This window comes from Acartia tonsa, chromosome 8 (genome assembly GCF_053477335.1).
Source record: "Acartia tonsa isolate MP-2025a chromosome 8, ASM5347733v1, whole genome shotgun sequence".
Taxonomy (NCBI): Eukaryota; Metazoa; Arthropoda; class Copepoda; order Calanoida; family Acartiidae; genus Acartia; species Acartia tonsa.
Genome location: NC_137267.1, coordinates 35,873,164 through 35,899,335, shown reverse-complemented (window position 1 = coordinate 35,899,335; position 26,172 = coordinate 35,873,164). Strand labels below are relative to the sequence as shown.

Genomic DNA, 26,172 nt, shown 5'->3' with positions numbered 1-26,172 from the left:
GACTATAACATTGTATTTTACATTTAAGAGTAACGCTGCTAGTTTCATAAAAGTACCCAATGATTTAAAGCCAACAAAAAAGGGCACATGTGGTACCATTATAATTATCCCTTCCCAATGAGACTGTCAATGTTATTTTAATTATGTTTTCAGCTGTACAACGAGTTGAAAATTGTGAAAAGCCAATTTGTTTTGCGGCCAGTTCCATGTACCTCACTGTCACATTATGTTCTCAACTGTTCAGAGAAAAGGTATAGTTTGTGTTGAGACCAGTTTCATGCACCTCACTGTCACATTATGTCCTCAACTGTTTAGAGACAAGGTATAGTTTGTGTTGGGGCCAGTTCCATGCACCTCACTGTCACATCATGTTCTCAACTGTTTGGAGAAAAGGTATAGTTTGTGTTGAGACCAGTTCCATGCACCTCACTGTCACATTATGTCCTCAACTGTTTAGAGACAAGGTATAGTTTGTGTTGAGGCCAGTTCCATGTACCTCACTGTCACATCATGTTCTCAACTGTTTGGAGAAAAGGTATAGTTTGTGTTGAGACCAGTTCCATGCACCTCACTGTCACATTATGTTCTCAACTGTTTGGAGAAAGGGTATAGTTTGTGTTGAGACCAGTTCCATGCACCTCACTGTCACATCATGTTCTCAACTGTTAGGAGAAAAGGTATAGTTTGTGTTGAGACCAGTTACATGCACCTCACTGTCACATTATGTTCTCAACTGTTTGGAGAAAGGGTATAATTTGTGTTGAGACCAGTTCCATGCACCTCACTGTCACATTATGTTCTCAACTGTTTGGAGAAAGGGTATAATTTGTGTTGAGACCAGTTTCATGCACCTCACTGTCACATTATGTTCTCAACTGATTAGAGACAAGGTATAGTTTGTGTTGAGGCCAGTTCCATGCACCTCACTGTCACATCATGTTCTCAACTGTTAGGAGAAAAAGGTATAGTTTGTGTTGAGACCAGTTCCATGTACCTCACTGTCACATTATGTTCTCAACTGTTTGGAGAAAGGGTATAGTTTGTGTTGAGACCAGTTCCATGCCCCTAACTGTCACATTATGTCCTCAACTGTTTGGAGAAAGGGTATAGTTTGTGTTGAGACCAGTTCCATGCACCTCACTGTCACATCATGTTCTCAACTGTTAGGAGAAAAGGTATAGTTTGTGTTGAGACCAGTTCCATGCACCTCACTGTCACATTATGTCCTCAACTGTTTAGAGACAAGGTATAGTTTGTGTTGAGGCCAGTTCCATGTACCTCACTGTCACATCATGTTCTCAACTGTTAGGAGAAAAGGTATAGTTTGTGTTGAGACCAGTTTCATGCACCTCACTGTCACATTATGTTCTCAACTGTTTGGAGAAAGGGTATAGTTTGTGTTGAGACCAGTTCCATGCACCTCACTGTCACATTATGTTCTCAACTGTTTAGAGACAAGGTATAGTTTGTGTTGAGGCCAGTTCCATGCACCTCACTGTCACATTATGTCTTCATCTGTTTGGAGAACAGGTATAGTTTGTGTTGAGACCAGTTCCATGCACCTCACTGTCACATTATGTCCTCAACTGTTTGGAGAATAGGTATAGTTTGTGTTGAGGCCAGTTCCATGCACCTCACTGTCACATACTATACTTGTTCTTTAATAAGTCGATTTTTTCTCTATTAACCTAATTGAGTTAGAATACAATTAACCAAGGACTTAAAAGCTGTTATTTATGTCTATTGTGTAAGGAGGAAGTGTATTTATAAAATGTACCAAAGGGGGGAGGCGGTTGTGACACTTTTTGAAACCAAAACTAAGTCAAAGGAACTCCACTAAAAAAAGAGTTACAGCACTGAAATTTGGTGTAGCAGTTGCTTTAAAGAGGTACAATGTGGAACTGTGAAGAAAAGGCGGCAGAACCGCCGCTTTTGATGAATTGTTTTCAAGTTGAAAACGGCGGTAGCAACGGTTTCATCAACTTTTCTTCATAGTTCCAAATTGTACCTCTTTAATGCGACTGTCATTCCAAATTTCAGTGCTGTAACTCTTTTTTAAGTTGAATTCCTATAGTTTTGGTTTCAACAAGTGTCAAAACCGCCCACTCCCTTTGTAAAACTAAGGGCTTTGAAACAATATAAAAACATGTCGATGCAAATCATTTTGTCACTAAACCTTAATTGTTTGGAAAATATGTTTAGATAATGTATTTTTGGCAGAGAGGGTGACATTTTATCGTTGTTAATCCAAAATTATACATATTTAAGACCTGACTCTCCTGCTATTATTGATGGTCTGACTGGGCATACAACCTCCAGAGGTCAGCTGGCAGAACAGATACTCAGGGTGGCAGGATGGATGAAAGGCAATGTCGAGCAAGGTAAATTTGGTAAAGCTGTCATGATTGTCTGTCTGTCAATCATAGTCTAGGGAAAGTTTAAGTTAATTTCATATCACTTATTTATTTTTTAACTTCAATGAGAAGCTTTTTATTGTGCATGTAAAAAATTACGTCATACTGGCCTACCATTGCTCAATTAAAATGTATACTGTCCTGCCATTGGTAATTTAGCCTGTGTATAAGTCAATTATGCTTTTGTATTGTATGACGCTATTTATTTTTAGGCACTACTAAGTGCTTCCTTCATACTGCTTATAACCTATATGAATCTACCTTCTTTTAAAAGTATGGTAAAAAGTAATCTTGTAATTAAAAGCAGTGAGGTTGTTTTGTATATCCAACAGATCTATATTATAGACAATTACCTACCCCCCTTTTCCGATGACCTTTTTCGTATGCTAGCAAATTGTTTTCTGCTACTTGGCTTTGTTAATATTCCCGACACACATTCCCCTCTAGTGTTTTACTTTAATATATATCCATCAAGATCTCACGAACCGATTGAGTTCTCCATTTTAGTGAATTTTCAAATGGGTCTCAGATTTTAGGTGAACAGCCGCTGAACTTGTTCTTTACTACTTTACATATTTTTTTTCTATTCTTAAGGTTCTACTGTAGCAGTATCTCTGCCAAACGTAACCAGCTACCTCTTACCAGTTCTGGGGGCCATCCATGCGGGCAACAAAGCCTCCTTGTACAACCCAATCTATACACCTAGGAATTTACTTCATTTTAAAGAAATTTAAAATAATTTGATGAAAAAAAGGTTGAGCTATAAGCGAAGAAATAGCTTTAGGTATAACAAGAGTAAATTTGACTCTAATGATTTCTATACATTCGTAGGATTAATTTAATGACTTGAGTGCAATAGGAATTGTATATAATTTGGAACAAAATTAAAGATGAAAAATAATCCGCTTTGTCTCATTCTGGATCATACTTTATTAATGAAAGAAAATCATAAATTCCCTAAAAGAAACAAACCTTTAAAATTTAATAAAATAAACAACCTTTTCTTATTCATTCAATATTTCTCAACCATAATATATTCCTATTTTTAAATAAATGTATTTATGGTTTCTTATTTTCTTTTCTTTTGCCAATAAACATATAAGATTTAAAGAGAAAAGATTAAGAAAATTATCTGTCTGAATTTCCTATTCATATTTTAGAATCGAAGCTACTCTATAATTCACTTTGAATGTCTGTCATTCCGTCCAACAGCCTATCATTTAATAACGCTATTGGGGAAATATGATTTTCTTAGCTGCTGATTAAGAAAGACAGCTATTTTTTGTGAAGATTCCCTATACAAATGAGCATTCAATATGTAATCTGCCAGTTATTGATATTGCCATTCTTTCTTTTATATTTTACTACATAATTGGCTTTTAAAATTTGGTATAAATTTTGTTGCCCTTAGTTTGGCACTAAATCTTTTATGACTAAATAAAAACAAAAGCTTTGTGTGCAAGAAATTCCTTTTTCTGATTGACCATTTAGGGTAATAGGTCTATTGTACTAGAAAAGGTAACACTAAACACGGTCCTAGTACAAACGCAGGAGTCCCAAACGTCAGAGTGGACAAACGCAGGAGTGGACACTTAAAGGACGCCTGCAAGAAATAACACGCTTTAACTGCTGAAAGACTGCCACAAGAAGACCCAATAACCCAAATTATAAGCCTTCAGCTTCAATATCAAAAAAGTTCTAGGCATTTCAAAATAGTATTTTATGTACAATGGAATTTTTGAAAGATTTCCAATGCTCATAAAAGAAAAAACAATATTAAATTACGTTGCCTAGACATAAAATTTTAACCTTATCTTTGTCAGAAACTTAGATTGCCTGTAACTGATTACATTTTTACAATAAAAACACCACATTTCATAGTCAAAATCTATGAAAAAAATTCGATTTAAATTGCATTTTTAAACGAAAATCATAGCGGAAACAAAGGGGTAAACTAATACAAGCTTAGCTGTGATTGGTTGTTAAGCTGATTCAGCCTTCTGATTGGCTACAGTACATTCGGTGCAACGCAAGTAAAACTTAATTTTTTTTAATGATTTTGACTATAAAAATGGGTATTTTTATTGTAAAAATATAATTAGTTACTGGAAACCTAAATTTATGACAAAAATAAGCTTATAATTTTGTTTCTAGGCCACGTAGTTTAATTTTAAAAGTTTCAACATGAGCATTGCAATTCTTTCAAAATTTCCATTGTACATAAAATGTCATTTTAAAATGCCTAGAACTTTTTTGTTATAGAAGCTGAAGGCTTCAAATTTGGGGTATTTGGTCTACTTGTGGCAGTCTTTCAGCAGGTAAAGCGTGGTATTTCTTGCATGCTTCCTTTAACCTAACCTGACCTATTTTAAACCATATTCTAACCTGTATAGAAATACTTACTTAAATTATTATTTTAACCCTTCTGCGTTTGTCCACTCCGACGTTTGGGACTCCTGCGTTTGTTGTGGAACCCTAAACACACCATCATAAATTGCAGAACCTTTGACTGAAAAGCCCAACTGTGCTACAAGACGGATGCGTTTGTACTTTCATATATTTATTTTGGTTACTAACCCTCTATTACTCAATAACTCAATTCTATTCTTACCCTTTAGCTAGAGAGTCCTTAGGGATCCATTTACACGCTAGCCTTTTTGCTGGACTTAGAAATATATCAACTATAATATTATTCTTCAGTTACAGTACTAATGTTATTTTTCTCTACTGTTACTGGTAAATTTTAAAAATCGTCTATTCTAACACAAATTCATGATATCAAACAAGGATGGCATTAACCATAATTCAAAGATATTATGGCAATATACAATCTTAATATTTTTAAGTTTTACCTATGCATTAAAAAAGATACTACTGTTATGTATCACGAGTCTGACATTACAGCAGTATTTTAACTTGTATAATGTATATATGTCGCGGGTTATGACCAAACTAAAACGCTTCACCTTCTAAGTATATTTAACATATTTAACTACAAGTAACCTGGGTCATTTGAGATTTAAAAATGAAAATTTAGCTTTTGTAGTTGCTTCTCTCTCATACCCTATTTATTTTACTTTACCATTCAACCTAAATTTTCTTTTTCCTTGAAATAAAGTCACAAAAAATACAACTTTAAAGTTGTAAAATGATCCAGACAACTACCTTGTCCAAGTGTTGGAGACCCTTTTTCTGCTAGCAAATTGCTTTCTGTTCTTTTGCAGGGACTTGTAGGGCTGTGTTTATATTTCTGACGCTATTGACTTATATTCAAAAGTACAGGGTATAGTATTTTTAGAACATCAAGTTTAGATTGAGTCAAACAAAGATTTAGTAAATATTTAGTTGATATTCAGTAATCTAATAAAATTCTTATTTTTAAGTAACAGGATGTCATGTGTTTGTGTGTTTCCTGTCCGTCTCGCTAACCGCTGAACCGATATCATTCTCCTTTACAATGGAGCTTCTCATAGGTCCTAGGAAGGTTTATAACTATTTAGAGGAGTGTATCACCCCAAGAGAAATTACTCCTAGATTTTTTTTCTTTCTTTTTATAACTTCTTCAGCTGTAGGGTGATTGTGGTGTAGAGTGGCTTATTCTATTTATTATTGTTACAACTAAGGCTTAAGGTGTGGATGGCCTTGGGCGAGGCTGATTTTCACCATTACCTTTTCTTCTTCAAAGCTTCGTGCAAAGCGTGTTTGCTTACGTTTCTTTTTAACTTCGTGGACAAAGAGCCAAAGACACAACTGTTCTTGGTTTGTAATGCAAATTTTAAAGGATATATAAGTATATTATATCATTGTATATTCAAATTTGCATCTTAAAATTTACAGTTTCACAACGTTTAACAATGTAAATTCTATATTTTGAAATTTATAATCCCATGTTTTAAGATAATTGAACGTTTGTCTGTCAATTATAGGTTTGAATTTCAAATATATTATGAATGGATTTTCCATCATGAATAAAAAATTAATAGGATCTTTGTCTGTCTGTACCGAAGGATCTCGGTAACTTCTGAAATGAAAAAAAATTGCCCCCCCCCCCAAAAAAAAAAATAATTTATTTTTTCTTTTAGAATCTTCATTAAAAATCTAATTATCGAATTCAACTCCCCCCTCCTCAAGTGCCCCTATAGGCTTAAGGGGCGTAGCCGCTAGTGATTTGATAAAGTGTAAACGACTGCATACCATATTGTTCTGTAACTTAAATGTCTTAAAACACCGAAGATGTGGCTGGATGAATTTCCCTTTAAAACTGGAGTTTAATATTATTTAGTGAAACAGAACACGCATTCAAACTTACCAGGTATTACAATTTCAGATGATGGAGAGTGGGCAATAATACAGTGTGTGTTTTTTTCAATGGAACATAAGTCTTGCTTAATTTAACCCACTTACCCTTTACAAAAGTTAATTAGCAATTTCAGGAATAGGTATAGCCAACAAGCAAAATAAATCTATGATAATATTTGGGGGGCAGATGGAAAGGTATTGCTCCTCAACGATAGCTGAAAACATGTATTGGTTTCGTGATTTTTTCCTGAATTAATTTCTTTGTTGGTATAAGCTGATCTCATTTTCTTTATTGACGTTGGGTATTTTGTATCAGAAAAAAAACATTTCATTGTTTTCAACAAATTATGCCTTAAAAACAGGTTTTTCGAAAGTGTTAATTTAAAGGGTGTGCATGTACAAGGGTTGTCGATTCTGACGGTATGAATAACATGTTTCTATTATTAACACAAGCCGTGCAATTAGAATTTTAAAAATCAAAAATGTACGCATATTTGCACACCCATTAAATTGGTCATTTATTTCAGTCATTGGTAAGTGGGTTAAATGAAAGCAATACTTTTGATCCATTAAAAAAAAGCACACTGTATTTAATATTATCTGGGAAGCAAACATATCAAACAACACAAACTTACCATGCAAAAGTTTAGTTGGTCAAAATATGACATCTGTACTGTCATACAGGGATATAAAGGGATAAGACAATGACCGATGAATTAATGTATATCCCCAATGATGATACAAAAAATTTCCCCTTCTGTAGATAAAGATATGGGGTTGAAAGTTTCCAAAGTTGTTAAGCTAAGGAATGAGAAAACTTTGGGGACTAGTGTAATAAACAGTTCATTGTCACCTCTCTCTGACTGTCTTATCATTTGATATTTTTATGGACAAAGCTATTCTATAAATAATGTTTGTCCATGATATGTTATATTGTAAAAAATTGCAAAAAATTACATCAAAAACAAAGATGTGATTTTTAAGAGGCTGTCAGGTGCATTTTTTTAGGATATGGGGTTATCTACCCCCCTCCCCCCCTAAATGAAAAATGAAGTTGGCAAGAGCCCACTCAAGTTTAAGGAAAATATGTACGAGTATTGATCATTAAATTTTAATATTCTCAACAACTAAATTTGCTTCTAAAGTATATTTTGTTTTGTTTTATGTAAATTTTATTAGCAAAGCTACTTTATGATTAATTTAGTTTGGAGCAAAAAAGTAAAAAAATATTGGAGGTTGGTATTTTTTTCTGTTTTTTTTCCATAGAATGTTAGAAGTTTTCTACCCCAAACTAGTTATAAACCTTCTCTGGACCTATTTGAAGCTTTCAATTTAGGGAGATCCATATTGGTTAAGTGGCCAGTGAGATATTTTGATATTGACAGAGATCCTATTACTTATATATAAGGATTAGTATACCCAAAATAATTTTGATTTTTTATAGTCCTGATCTCGTGGTAACAAGCCAGTTCTCCATTGATACTCTCAAACAAGCTGCCAACGACAAAATGGTAAGTATTTTCTAACAGGGATATGGTTAAAATATAGCCTATACACACTATATTAGAGAAGGGTATTGATTTTATATTGTTCTCTAATCATTAGTATAAAACGTTAGAAGGTAAGATTAAATTAATTGGGAGGTCTCAGTCCTTAAGAGTCCTGATGTATAGGTAACAATAATTTTGGAGGTTCATACCTTATCCTGTAATTAGATGTTTAGCAGGGAGGGAGGTGACATTGGACTAATAATTACGCTAGTTCCCAAAGTTTTATAATAACTTTTTCATATTCGTTGGCTTAACAACTTTGGGAAGTTAATTGAATTTTAATTGGTTGGTTCATTAACTTGAGTGTCCAAACGTTTCAACCATTTTTTGTTATCTACAGATGTGGTAATTTAGTGTATCAGATCATTGGGGATGTATATCAATTTATCGATCATTGCCGTAAACCCTTTAGATAATTGTGTTTTAGTGATGATATTCTAGTATAGTTCCCTCATTACCCGTATATACCGTAACCTTACCTAACCTGACATAAAGTAATAAACAAAGGAACTAAAACCCTTCCCATTCCCCCCCTATTTTCAATTTTCTCAATATAAGGAGGTGGGGTTTTTGTGCTCGACTAGAAACCGTAAAGTTAGTTTTAATTTTTTTTTCTTTAGAAGTTTGTTCTCTTGGCTGCAGACTGCCCTAATGATGTTATTTCTTTTATGGATCTAGTAAAATCAGGTACAATATGTAATACTAGAGTTGGGCTCTATATAATTATCTCGCTATTGGCTAGGTTTATTCAATGTTTGTTTTACTTTCTTTTGGTTGTCTCAATTCTGACTATTAATCCTATTCTTCCATTATCATCTCCCTGACGATTTCTTTTTAAAAATATTTTGGGATCTTATTATTTTTTATTTCAAATTATCGTCCTGAAAGGGTTAAATTGTTTAGTTTACTGTTAAATTTTAGTTCAATATCTGAACACATTAAGCACGTATCGCTAGTATCAAATTATTTTAAAACTAAGTTTTCTTTTATTTACTATGTTATAAATTTAAATTTTCTGTTTTATGGATAGAAATTTAATACTTCAATATAAGTCAAACAGCAACATGAAATAAAAAAATGAATTTATTCTTCATACAGTAAAATAATGGGTCTTATCATTCTGGTCAATGAGAGTTTATTGTGGATTATTGGAGCACTATGAGTTTTAAACATATATCGCTTAGAAAACTTGAGCTCATATATAGACATTTATTTCCTATATTGATCTGTCATGGATCTTGATGCAATAAAATAGGCTGTTTTGTAAATGTTACAAATTGGAAGATTTCATTAAACAAAAGTTCCCGCGAATATAAGTATTAAATAAATAATACATAATTTTACTTTTAATGGAATTAAGTCAATTTCGTCGGCAACAATTTTAGTAAGCAAAAGAATTAAGTGCAAACCTTTATACAGGGTGCGCCCCATAAAACCGGCCTTTTTTTAAACGGCCATAGCATCAAAACTACTTGACCAATCAGGACGTTTGACCCCACTATAAAAACCTTAGGCAATGACTTTATAGCACAAAAAAATCTTTGGACGAAGATGGGCTCGTACTCCGAGCTGGCCGCTCTTATGTTCAACAAGGCAGATTCGAAATGCGCTGGTGGTATAATCTAGATTCTCGACTATGGCCCACTAAATTGAACCTCAGCCCATCTGTAGATGAGGTAGAGTTATGCAACTTGCTGGGGATACTGTTAGATACATAAGTAAGATCTCAAATGGCTTGGCTGTAGTACTCCGGCAAAGTGAAACGTGGCAGATTTAAAGATGTCAAAAACGTCAAAAATCGTGAAAATTTCTTGATTCTCGACGTTAGATACCCATATGGAACTTAAAAAATCATTTTAGACTATAGATTGCGCTGATAACCCTAGATCTTCATGCCATTTCCAAAAAGGTACAGAACGTCGTTCTAGCTCAACTGTGGCCCAAATGAGAGCCGCCGTGTTGAAGGGCAGCTTGAAAGTTGGGTGAATTTGGATCCTGCGGTTTCTCATTTTTCTAAGGGAATGGGGCCTCCCAGCAGCCTGATCTTAATTCAATGGACTTTTGGGCCTGGAGCTACTTTGAAGCATGCACCAATAGACGTGCCCATACTACAAAGACCTCCCTTATTGCCACTATCAAGGAGAACTTCGCCAGCTTAGACAGGTACATTTTGACCTGGGCGTGCCGGCGGTTGAGGAGGCGGGTAGAGGCGGTGATTGATCCTGAAGGCGGTTTTATTATATGATCTAATAGTCATATACCTAGTTAGCTTCCCAGTTTTTAAAATTTAATAAAATCTTTAAAATTGACGATTTTATGTTCATTTGTTCACAAATTAGAAAAAGTCCGGTTTTATGTGGCGCACCCTGTATATATATCTTTAAACATTGTCATACTAACGGCATGATATAAAGATGACCTCGTCCAGATTCCAAGAATATTTGCTTCCGGTAGTTTCAGAGATCTTGAGTGACACAATAAACAAATTTCATTTTTTAGATCCCATAACAAATGCTCCAGAGATGAAAGATTTTGAATCCACAATTTTGATGCCATTCAGCAGTGGCACTACAGGTGCGTAGTAAAGTCAGGAAGGGAGGGAGAAGACATTCAGCAGTGGTACTACAGGTGCGTAGTAAAGTCAGGAAGGGAGGGAGAAGACATTCAGCAGTGGTACTACAGGTGCGTAGTAAAGTCAGGAAGGGAGGGAGAAGACATTCAGCAGTGGTACTACAGGTGCGTAGTAAAGTCAGGAAGGGAGGGAGGAGACATTCAGCAGTGGTACTACAGGTGCGTAGTAAAGTTAGGAAGGGAGGGAGAAGACATTCAGCAGTGGTACTACAGGTGCGTAGTTAAGTCAGGAAGGGAGGGAGAAGACATTTAGCAGTGGTACTACAGGTGCGTAGTAAGGTCAGGCAGGGAGGGAGGAGACATTCAGCAGTGGTACTACAGGTTTGTAGTAAAGTCAGGAAGGGAGGGAGGAGACATTGGGTTTGTTTATTAAACTAGTACCCAAAGTTTCATAATAATATTTTCTTATTCGTTGGCTTAACAACCTTGGGGACTTTTTTGAATTTTGATTGGTTGGTCGTTTCATCCATTAATTGTAATCTACAGAAGGGGTAATTTTGTGTATCATCAATTTTCGGCCTTTGTTTTATCCCATAGTAATACATAGTACATACATGTGAGTCAGTGAGGCAGGGAACATTAGACTCTAATTTATACTCTATTTTTAAAAAAAATGGGCATTTAATTGGTTGGCTTAAACTAACACTTCCCAATTTCTTACTACTAATAATTTTATTCTACAGAATTATTTTCCTAATTATTATTTAAGATATACGTACAGTACAATGCCATATCCTTTCAGAAATGTGAAATAAGAATTTAGATTTAACATTTAGTATTTTTAACCAATTTAAAATTGTTTTTTTTATATCCAAATATAATGTCTGATTTAAGGAATGCCAAAAGCCATTTGTTTGAGTCATAGAAATGTTGTTTCCTATTCAATGATGGTTAGTATATTTTTGATCATTCAAAATTTATTAAACAAAACAAATATGTAGGTTAAACAATTGGATAATTTTAAAGCCCCGTTTTGATTATGCCTGATTTTTTCACTATCTATTTTCTAAAAAAAGATAAGTTCTATTTTATTTACATTTAATTAAAAATCAACATAAATCAAAAATATTATATTTTTCTCTTTTTCAGGAAATGGATCCTATGTTTGGAACATTGGACTTTGGAAAGGTATTTGATTTTAATTAAGAACATAGATAATAAGTATAGATAGAGGTTTTTAGTAGTAGTACTTCATATATATTAAGTCTGGTATATTTTCTTTGTAGCATGTCAATAATACACAATTTTTATTCACTTTTATCTGATGCCTCACCCCATATTCTTAGAACACTGGATATTCGATACTATACATGATTTTTCAGTAATGCTTAGAACCGGTCCTAATCCAGCGTATATAATTAGTTTCGAAGCCATTCTAGAAAAAAACCTAACTGTCACCTAAAAACCAGTAATGAAAGCTATCATAGAAATATGAGAGGTTCTTTTTGTACAAACACATAGACAAACAGACCGATATACGACATCCTGTTACTTTAATAAAATACATCCATGCGAATCTAATTCAGTTTGACCTTCACAAAAAATACTTATTTTTGTTTACGTCAATTCTAAATCTATATATATATTATTCTTCTTTATATTAAATCCCTACTTGCGCACGCACTAGATACAAAATTCATCGCTTTAACAAACCTACAAATAAGCAGGGAACTAAAGGGATAAGACAATGGCCGATAAATTGATGTACATCCCAAATGATGATACACAAAATTACCCCTTTTGTAGATTACAATTAGTGGTTGAAACGTTTGGACACTTAACTAAATGAACCAACTAATTTAATGTCCCTAAAGTTGTTAAGCCAACAAATAAGAAAACATTATTATATAACTTTGGGACTAGTGTAATAAACAGCACAATGACCACTACCTCCCTCTCAAAAGAGTAAAACGTCAGCTAAGTGTCTGATGGGTCTTAATTTCTGAGCTTGATCTTTAGGTCATTTCACCCAAGAATTTTTTATGATGCTCTGTCAGGTGCATGAAGTTAAAAACAATGGATAAGACAATGAACGATAAATTAATATTCAACCCAAACTATGATTACAAAATTACCCCTTTGTAAGAATAAAAGTTAATTTTGGACTATGTTGGTTTGTACAACCCAATTAAAGGATTTATTAAAGGTCCCCAACTTTGTTTCCAACGAGATAGAAAACTAGTTTAATATAACCATATGCATGCATGGTTAATGTTATTGGCTAGGTCTTATTCTTAAAGGGTTAGTTCTCTGTAAGTTGTTGCTTAAGGTTAACATCCTTAACTTATGAATATATAAATCTGCGATTTTGAATGACAACCAAACGATTTGTTTGTTGTCATATCCATGGAATAATATTTTTATCCCTTTGCTACCCTCTTAAAAAAAATATTTAGGTTGCCCTCATATGAATCAAATATGAGCCACAAACGACCTTTATGCTTAATGTAGGTTAGGTTAAGTATATTAAAGTTTAGAGAAGATTCGCAGGGGTAGTACTTCTACGCTTACCTGAAAATGATAATGCAATCGTTTCAGTGGTTTACAAAAATACTCACATTCTACCTTTTAATATTAAAACTAGCGGCTACGCCCCTAGAGACATCTAGAGGCACATGAGGGAGTATGATTGGATTTCCCAATCCAATTTTTTTATACAGGGTTTAGTAATTTTTTTTTTATAAAGGCTGTCTATTTTTGGAAGGGTGGTAGATTCCCTCCCAAAAACATATGTAAGTCTTCTCAGGACCTATAAAAAGCTCCATTATGAAGGAGAACCATATCGGTTCAGCGGTTAGCGTGATCTTTCGGTACACATGTGTTTTTTTTGACAGGGTAGATCTTTTGAATCTTTTTTTTCTGTACATATATCCTTTTTTTTCCCTCTTTGTCTTCCCTACCATGACTCTCTCTCTTACTATTTATAAGCGTAGAAATTTTATTTATGGTTTGTCCGCCTGTCTGTAAGTCGTCGTTGTGAATTAAGTAACAATGATAACAAAATAGTTATAAATCTTCCCAGGACCTATAAAAAGCTACATTGTAGAGGAAAACCAAAATCGGTCCAGCGGTTAGCAAGATCTTCCAGTACAGACAAACATACAAACACAGATCCTTTTAATTTATTATAAGAATTGTACTTTTATTTTCTTGTAATTGCTGCGCTACCTCTGAACATAAAAATGTCCAATTTTTATCTCCGTCACTATTGTGTCTTTTTAGAAGACAAATATTTTTGTATCTTTGGGGAATAAAACCATTTTTAGCCAAACAAATAGATTCAATATTTTGTGTATGGATTGTTACATGAATTCTTAAAAAAACAAAATTTGATGAGTTTGAATGTAACTATAAACTGTATGTAGAATATACGTATATGTTTTGACAGGGGAAAATTGTTGCCAATTTAGGTTGCTATTTCTCCTGTCATTTATTGGTCAGTTCGTATATCCAGTATGGGGGAAATCATTATTTATAAAAGTAACAGAATGTTTGTTTGTCTATATCTTAAGATCAAAGTAACACTATCAGGATGTGTGTCTGTCTGTATCTCGAAAAATCCCCGAAACTGATATAGTTCTCCTTTACAGTGAAGCTTCCTATAGGTTTATAAATAACATAAATACTCAATGACAAACCTCTTACTATATTATTCAGACGGACTATCATTTCTTTGAAAAGTATTTGACGCACTGAGTATCTGGTATGCATTTCTTTTGTTTATTTCCTTTGAATTATAATTCTTTAAATATAAAATTTTCCTATGTATTCAATAAACAGAAAGAAATATAAAATTTAAAGGAAATAAGTGGTATTTTGATTTACCTAGTATACGTAGGAATAATAATCTAAAAACCAAAAAATCTATTAAATTTTGTACTAGCGTTTTAAATAGTAGATTTATGTTTTTAAAGATGGCCATATCTAAAATACAAAGTAGCTTGATGTCTGTCCGTCTGAAGCTTAAGATCTCAGTAACCGCTAAACCGAGTGGGCTCTACTCTTCAGGGAATATACCTACTGGTCCTGTGATAGTTTTAAGCTATTTTCCTGGGGGTGGGACACCCCCAACCCCCCAAAAAACTAAAAAAAACCAACCCCCAAAAAATTTATACATTTTTTGTAAAATTTGTTGAACAAATTGGGCTCTACCCTTCTGGGAATATACCTACTGGCCCTCTAGTGGTTTTAAGCTATTTTCTTGGAGGGTGGGACACCCTAACACCCCCCCCCCAAAAAAAATAAATAAAAAATCCCAACTTTCAAAATTTAAAAAAAACAGTAATTGGGGTGGAGGAACCCCACTGCACCATGTGGCGAATCCCCCCCCCCCCAAAAAAAAAAGTTAAATATTTTTTTTTACAAATTTTAATTTTTGTGTATGCGAACAACCTGGGTTTAATTTTTACGATATGAAATTTTTGTGTATACGGCAAACAACCTGGGTTTAATTTTTACGAATTTAAATTTTTGTTCATACAGCGCACAACCTGGGCTTAATTTTACCACAGACTAATTAAACAAAGAATAACTTTTTGAATATTTCTATTTTACAGTGCGTATGAAGGTGCTTTGACTTTTGTGTCAGAACCTAAATTGGGACATTTCATTTCATTACCCTGGGTTAGGTAACTTCATTTCACTTTTCAATAAAATCTAAAATGCAGCCGTCTTTGAGAAAATTTTATTTGAAAATTTCAAGTTCAATTTTTATCTACTAGGAGTTACCGCATTATCATGACAAGAAAAGCAAAAAATATTTATTTAAAATTTTTAACAACTTTGCTTTTATAAAGTCTGTCATAAAACCTCTTTATATATGATTTATTTAAGGCTGAATTTCCGTGACCTTAGCAAAGCAACTGATAAAAATGGCCATGAATCAACTCACTTCAGGAGTGGTTTTATGGAGAACTTTATAAAAGCAAACTTTTTCAAAAGGGTAATGAAATGCACTATATCCCAATTTAGGTTCTGACACAAAAGTCAAAGCACCTTCGAACACACTGTGATTTAGGAGGGTTGACTTCCCATTACTTCATAGGGCAAAGCCCCTAGAGGCTAGGGGCGAAGCCGCTAGTAGAAATATAAGAAGATAGATTTACAATATTTGTAAGAGGGGAAAGGTGTTTTAAGTCATATTTTACAATAAAAAATTTTGTTAGAAGAATAGATAAAAATATGATATAACTGTTTATTACCCTAGTCCCAAAAGTTTTATTATAACGTTTCATTATTCGTTGGCTTAACAACTTTCGGGATTCAGTGACTTTTGATTGGTTGCTTCATCAAGTTGAGTGTTCAAACGTTTCAATCAATAATATTGATTTTCAGAAGGGTAATTTTGTGTATCATCATCGGGGATGTACATCAAGTTATCGGCCATTATCTTATCCATTTAGATCCCTGTAGATTGGTAGATAAATGTTATTGTTAGGTTGTAACAAATACATATAATCCAACTATTTATCCTGACATATTTTCTAAACATGAATTCTTTCAAAATATTATTTTCAACAGTTGAGGGCTGTAATCTATAATACAAAGTAGAACGATGTCTGTCTGTCTGTTTGTAACGAACCGCTAACGAACCGCTAACCGCTGAACCGATCGGGTTCTCCTTAACAGGGTAGCTTCTCATAGGTCCCAGGAAGGTTTATAACTATTTTGGGGGAGGGTACCACCACCTTCCTCAGAGAAATCGCCCTAGAAAAAAATTGCTCCCCCCCCCCAAAAAAAAAAAATCAATTTGATTTTTTAACTAAAATTAAAATAGGGGGGGGGGCACCTCATTTTTTTTACTTTTTCTTTTAAAATCTGAATTAAGAAATTGGGTTATCCAATTCCATTCCCCCCTCCTCAAGTGCCCCTAGAGGCCTCTAGGGGGCGTAGCCGCTAGTAAGTTTTATAGAACTATGGTTATTAGATGGAAACGAAGCTTTTTATAGTGCCTATAAAAAATGACGTCAATGGTCAATTAAAATATATACTCGCGAGTCGCCTTCCATTCGTAATTTAGTCTGTGTATTGGCCTATCATTAGCTATTTAAATTGTATTGTATAATTTATAAGGTACTACAAACAACACCAATAACCTTAACAGTTGAGACACTGAGACAAAGGAACATTAACAAATGTAGAGTGACTAGCCATTTAATATTTAACATTATTTAGAAGTCGGAACAAAAATATAGTCAATAGAGGTAAAAATCGTATGTTAAAATGATATATGGACTTTATGGTAATGATAATAAATTTACTAAGTTTTCTAAATTGTACCTAACTGTTACAGGAATCATCATGCTAAATTTGAAATTTATAGCATTTTTCTGTGTCTGATTTAATTTTGGTAAATGATCTCATATGAAGTAGTAGTGTAAATCACATATCGTAAATGTTATAAACAAACAATGCACAGTGCCTTCGAAGGTGCTTTGACTTTAGTGTCAGAACCTAAATTGGCACATAGTGCATTTCATTACCCTAAGTTAGGTTACTTCATTTCACTTTTCAATAAAATCTAAAATGCAGCGGTTTTTGAGAAAATTAGATTTAAAAATTTAAAGTTCAATTTTCACCCACTAGGAGTTACCGCATAATCATGACAAGAAAAGCAAAGATTATTTATTTAAAATTTTGAACAACTTTGCTTTTATAAAGTCAGTCATAAAACCTCTCTATATATGATTTATTTAAGGCTGAATTTCCATGACCTTAGCAAAGCAATTGATAAAAATGGCCATTAATTAACTCACTTTAGGAGTGGTTTTATGAAGAACTTTATAAAAGCAAATTTGTTCAAAATTTTAAATAAATAATCTTTGCTTTTCTTGTCATGATTATGCAGTAACTCCTAGTGGGTGAAAATTGAACTTGAAATTTTTAAATTTAATTTTCTCAAAAACCGCTGCATTTTAGATTTTATTGAAAAGTGAAATGAAGTTACCTAACCTAGTGTAATGAAGTGCACTATGTCCCAATTTAGGTTCTGACACTAAAGTCAAAGCACCTTCGAAAGCACTGAGAATGAATTATTTATTTATACCAATACAAATTTCCTAACTGCGGACAACTGTCTATAAAACCACATGATCACATCGTATTCAAGACAGCCATTTGCGGATATTAAAATGAAAAAAAAAAAAATTATTTCATAATTTTTCATTTTATTCGTGGAAAATTATCTGTAATACTTTGCTATACATGATTTTTCAGAATAGTTGAGAAAAGGTTCTATTTTAACAGATATCAATCGGTTTCGAAGCCATACTGGAATATACTTTATTTTATCCAACTGAAAAATGAATTGTTTGAAAATATTATTGTACACCTTTGTAAACCAAGGAGAAGGGACGTACAAGGATATGGTACCACAAAAAAATATTTTGTTAATTTGAAGTATGGTTGATAAAAATGTAGAGCTATAACTTTTTAGGAGATCTGAAAGCACTGTTATGCCAACTAAGACAATTAAGACATACACTAACTTGTCTGAAAGTCCTAACTATTTCTACGTGTTTTGGACCAAGGTTTTCCAACCTTCTTTAAAAGGCAATTAAACCTACTAACTGTACGACATTTGTCTTAAAGTCCTAACCTTTTATTAGAATAAATTGCACCTGTAAATTTAGGCTACAGTTTAAAACCTCACTTAACAAAACCAAAATGTACATAAAAATAAAGTTTTTAAAACTAGAAATATGAGAGGGTGATTTAGTGGGTAGCTGGCAACATGAGGACTTTTAACTCATAGTGCACTGTTAAAGAAAAATATTTATGATAAAGTTTGTTTAAATCTAAAATATGCATATAACTAAGAAAATATGGATTTAGATAGTGTAGTAAACAGATTCATTTTAAGATAATATCAGCTACATATCCAATTCTGTTTATTTATTAAGAAGGACAATAGTAGCTAAGGTGTTTGAAATTACAAGCTAACTTTTCCCAGATAACAGAGACAGGCAAAAGGAACGGCTATTTTACACCCAGACATTTTTAATAAATGAAGATTTTAAGATTGCTAAACCTCTGGCTATAACAGGAGCAGTTTTATATTACGTGTATCAGGTATCTTAAAGAAAGAATAAAATAATGGACGTCCTTGTACATTTTTTGTTTTTTCCAGGGGGGGGGGGGAGGGAATTTTGAACCAACCAATCAAAACTAAATAAAAAAAATTTGTGCAAACCGATTAGATAATCGTGCTTACAAAAACTTTAGACAACATGTAATTTACCCCCAGCCATTTTTTCCTTGATTTTTAGGCAATTTATTTGTATTTTAGACAATGCTTGGACTACTGCCAATGTTTCATATGTATGGGTTTACCATGGCGCTAGATTGTCTGCAAAAAGGGGCGGCTTACTGTGTCCTACCAAGGTAATTATGCTTTTTAAGATCTTACGAACGGCAATGCTATGGATTTTTAATAGATATAGGAAGATATAAGATGTTGTTTTAAACATGGAGCAAATCCTTAAGAAACTGCTAGGCTAGGGAAATGTTTTAGGATTTTGTATATTTTCTTATATTTTTATAACTCAATTATTTTTTTCTTTAGATTTGATTTGGAAGCCATGTTGAAAGCCGTTCAGGTATTCAAACAACTAATCATTTTGTAGTAAACTCACTCCATTAACATTTGTTGTTTAGTTATTCTGTAATTAAAGAAAAAAAAATTCTCGCCTTTGCAGTTTGTGCATTACCTGTTACTTAGATTCCTTCATCCTGTCAGTCGTTTGGTAAAATTCTGTAAGTAGTGTATTAGTTTTACATATTTTTTGTGGATATTTTTAAGATTCACTTAACAAATAAAGATAGACTGTTATTCATTAAATCTATAACTTATTTTGAAATTCGGTATGTTGGTAATGGTATAGTATACATTTCTTCTTAAGAATAAGTGAATTAAACATCTTTTCTTCAAACTAATTTTTCATAAGCCCGTCTATAATGTTACGGTAAAGAATTTATGTATATGCTTCACTGGATATTTATGTTTGTATTTTATTAATAATTTATTTTATTTTCAGAACTATAAGATAACCCACCTACCGATAGTGCCACTTATAGCCGCTGCTTTGACCAAACATCCCATGGTCAATAATTTTGATCTTTCTTCAGTTGAGGAGGTAAATAATTTTTTTTCCAGTATGGCTTTGAAACCGATTGATGTACACTGGATTAGAACCGGTCCTCAGCCATACTTAAAAATCATGTATTGCATGGTATTGCAGAAATTTTCCACGAATATTAAGATAAGAATAATAAAATAAATACCTGTTTTGTTAGACCGAGCATTTGGCCCTTTGGGGTCAACATAATTGGTTTTCATCTTATAATTTTTTATTTAATATTCGAGGAAAGTTATCTATAATACAATGCAATGCAATAATTTTCTATCCACTGAAGTGGTAAGGTGTATGTATGTATGTAAGTTTGTCTGATTGTCCGAAAAACTGTAGAGGCTTAGTATATCAGTAACAGCTGAAAAAAAAATTATGGTGGAGGTACCCCAAATAAATTTAATGCTCTGTAAATGTTGTAATCAGGCTTTAAGATATTTATTAAGAGCAAAGGGGAGGAGGTTGTACTTTGCAGTTGAAAAGTCTCAGAAAGTAGTTTACAAAGAAAAAATTACTTCCTATTTTTGTTCTTTAATATCTCATAAATGTTTTCTAGGTTCTATGTGCAGCTGCTCCCTTGAGTGTTCAACTTCAGGTTAGGTTTAATCAGGGGGAGGGAGGGGACATTGGGCTGGTTTTTTACACTAGTCCCAAGACTTATAATATCGTTTTCTTATTCGTTTTCTCAATAGTGAATTTTGATTGATTTGATCATTAGAAGGGGAAATTTTGTGTACATCAATTTGCCTATACCCTGTTGTAATCCTGTAGGGCTACCCATCACCCAATATAACCTAACCCAACCCAAAAAAATATACACATACAAATGGAAAACTAGCCCACATCCCCCTCATTTTTATATTTTATTTAAAATAAGGGAGTAGTAGTTTGGTTTGTTTGCTCAACAAGGCACTTTGAGGGAAAACACAATCCTACTCAATATACTTCAAGCTAAAGAAAGACAAAATAATTTTGTCAGCAATTTGTTTTTACAATTAACATACTCCCCTGATTGAATGATAATGGTTTTGTTATGATTTTTAGAATGCTCTGTCAGAGAAAGTGAATGTGAAGTATATAAGAAATGGTTATGGTATGTCAGAAATGGTTGCGGCCTGTATGTGCCCGCCCCCCTGGCAGTCTGAGGAAATGATGAGGTATATAGATAGATAGAAAAAGTGTTGTTGATAGGTAGACAAGGGTCAGATATAAATGGATGTTCAAGTCGTTGAAATAAAATGGTTTTAATATGCCAGAAATGGTAGTGAGTTATATATGTCCAACCTATTAGTATTCAAAATATAGACATATAGAGGTAGGTAGATAGTGATTAATACAGTTCTAACAGCAGTTATCTAAAACAATAATTTTAAAAAGATCATTCATAGATACATACACACCTTAAAATTTAGTGGTTAAAATGTGTTTATTTATTTCCTGAATTTCATTGATTTCATGAGCTAATTAATCATCTGCTCATAATTGATTTCGTGTTTAGAGCTGGAAGCATTGGAGTTCTGTTACCTGGAAACGAGGCCAGAGTGGTGGATACAGAGACTGGAAAGGACAAGGGGAAGAACCAATCTGGAGAGTTGCTTGTCAGATCTTTGGCTATTATGAAAGGTATTGTCATCAAAGTAAGAGATATTTGGATTATGAGACCTCTCCATTAATAATTTACATTAAAAATCGCAAAACCTTGTGTACCAAACCTAGGTAAAATGAATAATAAGGGCAAGGGATCATTATACATGAAATAATAAACCTTAAAAATCACGCAACCTTAAACAATAATTTATTGTGAAGGCTATCTGGGCGATGCTGGCAGTACGGCAGCAACAGTAGACAAGGAAGGATGGATCCATACCGGGGATATTGGTTACTATGATGATAATGAATGGTTCTACATCACAGACAGGTAAATACAATTGCAACTTTTTGGATTGTGAAGGGATGTTGACCTTTCCCTGTAAAATATCCTAAAAGCTGCAAATTTTAGGTGGTCTAAAAGCACATTTTTTACAATCTTATACCAACAACAAAATTAATTCGAAAAAAATCACAAAATCTGTACATGATTTTCAGCTGTTGTTGGGGGCAACACATAGTAAAACTGTTGACCTTTTTATCTGTCCTTCATTATTTTAGATTTATTTTGCTCGTTGACTATACCTTATTTATGTATTTTTACCAACAGACATCCATTATTAATTTTCTATTTGTTCTTTAGATTGAAAGAGTTGATAAAATACAAAGGGTGGCAGATAGCCCCCGCAGAGTTGGAAGACACCATCCTAACCCATCCGGGGGTGGCAGACTGTGGGGTGTTGGGTGTCCCCGCGCAGGAGGAGGGCGTGGGAGAGGTGCCCCGCGCTTTTATTGTCCTGAAACCAACTTTTGCAGACAAGGATCAGAAGGAATTATCAGCTGAAATTGATACCATGATTGAGGTAAATATTTTATGCTTGGTTCATTATGAGAGGTGACTCAAAAATAGGCAAGCAGCTGTTTGTAAATTTGCATTACAGAAAGACAGACAGACAGTCATTGTCCCTAGAATTAAGAAAATTGTTCTGCTTGAGAACAATTTTAGGCGATTTAAAAATAAAGATTAAATAAACTTTTTATTACTTTTATTTGATTTCTAGTGGTTTCGCTCATAGCCTCTATTAGTTAAATTGGAAGTTGAGAGAAATTAGCTTAAAACATTTGTATGACCAGTCGGTCCATTGGTTAGCAAAATCTTTAGCTTCATCCGGACAGACAGACAGATATCGCTCTACTTTGTTAGTACAAAAATAAATGAAAATAATCCAATAATTCTTATATTTTTTAGACAAAATTGGCAAGCTATAAAATGCTGAGAGGAGGCATCACTTTCATTGACCAACTACCAAGGTATGTTTTTGAAGCTACATTATAATTCTTCTTTGTTTGTCTGTCCTTAATTTATAAATTATCTTGTTTAAAAAAGTAATTCTCTTGAAAAACAATTTTCAAATTTTTTGGGTGGTTAATATTAACATAAACTTACGTATGATATTAAATTAAAGTGATTTAAACTGAAACAAGTTCAATATAACGGTATCATAATGGCATATTATATTATTTATTATTATATTTAAATTATTGTTGGTATATCAAAACACAATTTTTTACAGGATTGATAATAAATTTCCCAGTCCTCCAAGTGAAAAGTCTACATAAAAGACACATTATTTAAATGGGAATCAATTCTATATGACAAAAAACATTTTAATTATTTATGTTTTAAATCATTGGCATTTAAATGGCTAGCCTAGAAGACTAGCCACTCTTAGATTTAATTATATAATTTTGATATACATATATGCATTTAAGTTTAAGCCTTTTTTTTCGCAGCTCCTTGCTTGTTAAGGTCTTTAAGTTTAATAATATAACAAAGATTGGTTTAAATAATAAACTTATTTTTGGCACTTATTTTAAGATAAGATTAGGTTTAATAAATGTTTAAAAGGCCATTACTTGGATTAGCTGAGTTTATTAAAGATGTTATTGTTCTTGTTTATTCCTAATTTGAAAAGATGAATAACATCATTTCAATGAATAGAACGATCATGAAAAATTCATAAAGTTCAAATTTCAAATTCAAATTCCATATTTTTTTCTTCATTTTTTCAATAATCTTTATGTTTATGCTAAATAAGTAGGTTGTCTGTCTCATTGTGATAACAAAGATCTCATAAACAATCTTCGTTTAAAGTTATAGACTAATTACATTACTTACTTAAGCACAATTAAATTCTTTAGTTGTTAATATAACATTTAAAGAAACTGGAACATAAGATATTGACTGGTGTGTAAGTAAATAGCCTTCAATTAGTTTTTCTTCAGCTGAAAAATTCTTTATCTGATGATAAATGAACAATTTAACTTTTAAGCAATGAATTAACAAGGATTAGAAAGAATATTCTATTTATGGATTTTATTATAGACAGCTTTCCGCGTGTATTGAAAATGAAAAGTTATAAGATTAAATCCCTGGGAGCTACCAAAACTGGCATTAATTTTAAGATTTTTATTTTAATATACGTAGAAAATTTAAGCAATGATAATCTGTAATTCAAGATGTTCGTCTGTCTAAATGTTTTTTTGGAAGACGTAAACTTCTTGGCTGCTACATATGATAGACATATGAATTTATTTTTGTAAGAATTCTTGTGACATATTAGAAAAGACTTAAATGTTCTAGAGGATATCCAATTTTAATTAGCCAATCAGTATATCTAATTCATAAACACTGGTATTTGGTGGTCCATCGGTATTGCTCTGGAATACATAAAAGTGTTATAGGAAATGTGCATTTTTCACAGCTGTTATCAGAAATATACTGCTGAAATTTTGCCAACTTACATATGCTTAAAACTCATTTTGTTCGTCAGCCCTTTTTTATGCTCCTTCCATCTTTTTGGCTGTTTTTTCTTTCTTTTATATGCATGAGCCTATCTAATTATTGATTTGTCATCCTTGTTCTTATTTTAGATCTCTTGCGGGTAAACTTTTGAGAAAAGAACTTAAGAAACTTTGCTGAACTTTTTCCACATCAGGGAAAATTAATAAAATACATATAGATAATATGAATCTAAACATGGAGTAAAACAACAATAATAGACATTTTTTTAATAATTTAAGTCTTTTATTTTGTAACCCAGTTAAGTAGTTTTTCATTATACTAGCGACTTTACCTCTAGCTGTTAAGCATTAAGCAGACAAAAAATGCATTATTTGATTAATGATTATCACTTTTTACACCCTTGCTAATTTTCTGTACAGCTCTTTTTTTTATTATTTAAAGAATTCAATTTCCATTAATTTGAATAAAAATTTGGGTTTTTAACAAAATTGGTTAGGTTTTGTTGTATTGTTACTTAGAATGTTTCTCTCTGTTAAATATGAATGATAAAAATGATAGTTGTTAATATTGTGAATTTGTTTTAGTGTAGCTGTCTAAAATTCCATATGTATGTATTGTAATTTCCATGTTTTATGTAAAAACAACAGTGAGATTGGGGAGATCCTCAAAAATCCTCAAAAATCAATAAACACGTTTTCTCATTCGTTGCCTGAAATTGTTTGTTATATTTCATTAAATCTTGAATGGGTTGTACAAATATTTCCACCAATAATTTTAATAGACGAGTGTAATAAAAGGGTTGGCTGTCTAGAATAGCTTGAATGATATGCTTTTGGACCTACTACAAAGTATTCCCTAGGTCGAGATCAGGAAGCGTTGCAAATTGTAAAACTATTTATATTTTTGTAATTTTAAAATTGTTGTATAATTGATTTTAAATAAAATTTTTTTTTTTGGTATTTTCATATATATATATTAGTTAATTGTTAACTTTATTAAATAAGAAAAGTTTTATGGAAATTGATGATTTATGAAAACTTTCGAAAGAAAAAAGGTATTTTAGATTTTTGAAATCTTTCCAATGATTTTTACCATTTGATTCATAGATTATCAACACTATTGTATGGGGAAGAGAAACAAGCCACACAAATAAGCTACTTTAAGTTCTATATCAACACTTTCTCTTATTTGTTAGTTAAAAAATTGTTTTTGCAAATAAGCAGTATCAAAACTATTCCACTAATATTTGGGTTTTTGTTTATCATAAATAGGGGTATCATATATTTATCATTCATTTTCTTATCCCTTAAGATCTCTGAATCAGACATAATAAATAATATAAATAAATAAATATATATCTATATAATGCAATAAAGTGTAACTTTTATTCATTTTTCTACATTTCTTACCTTTTATTTACAAAAGGATTAATTTTTGAGTGTTAGGCTTTGTCTATGGTGAAGAACACTTTAGAAGAAAGTTTATAACAAGTCTTGGATACAGGAATTATGTAATAGGCGAACATGAACTTTTTTCTATAAGGGAGACATTTTTTCTCATATTTTCTATAAAGCTTTGCACAAGCTTTCAATCAAATGCGCTTATTAGGTCAAACTGTTCACAACTTTGACCAAACGCATAGTATAATTAAACAGTTTGACCTAATTAGCGCATTTGAATGGAAGCTTGCACCTAACTTTACGGAAATTACGTGAAAAATATGACCTCCTATATTAACTTATATTGCATTCTTAAGA

The 26,172-nt window shown here is 32.6% G+C and overlaps 1 protein-coding gene across 1 annotated transcript; it reads left to right on the top strand.

Moving 5' to 3' along the window:
- Positions 1–226: 226 nt before the first annotated feature.
- On the top strand, positions 227–24,895 carry LOC145326590 (uncharacterized). The gene is made up of 22 exons (XM_080169961.1): positions 227–322; positions 458–535; positions 884–1,033; positions 1,395–1,459; positions 2,269–2,381; positions 3,009–3,120; positions 6,697–6,726; positions 8,158–8,224; positions 8,884–8,950; positions 10,763–10,837; positions 11,729–11,784; positions 11,984–12,022; positions 19,182–19,276; positions 19,458–19,491; positions 19,930–20,028; positions 20,579–20,617; positions 21,067–21,179; positions 21,521–21,645; positions 21,829–21,940; positions 22,253–22,472; positions 22,859–22,920; positions 24,544–24,895. The coding sequence occupies exons 1-22, from the start codon at positions 227–229 to the stop codon at positions 24,590–24,592; spliced, it is 1,896 nt and encodes a 631-aa protein (XP_080026087.1). The 3' UTR covers positions 24,593–24,895.
- The last annotated feature ends 1,277 nt before the right edge of the window (positions 24,896–26,172 follow it).

What these genes read in the sequence shown, in the direction of transcription:
- LOC145326590 (XM_080169961.1), top strand. Translation starts at nt 227, where the DNA reads ATGTTCTCAACTGTTCAGAGAAAAGGTATAGTTTGTGTTGAGACCAGT. An exon ending in TTGTTTCCTATTCAATGATG is followed by an intron (nt 11,785 to 11,983) that starts GTTAGTATATTT and finishes TCTCTTTTTCAG; the next exon opens with GAAATGGATCCTATGTTTGG. An exon ending in AAATTGATACCATGATTGAG is followed by an intron (nt 22,473 to 22,858) that starts GTAAATATTTTA and finishes TATATTTTTTAG; the next exon opens with ACAAAATTGGCAAGCTATAA.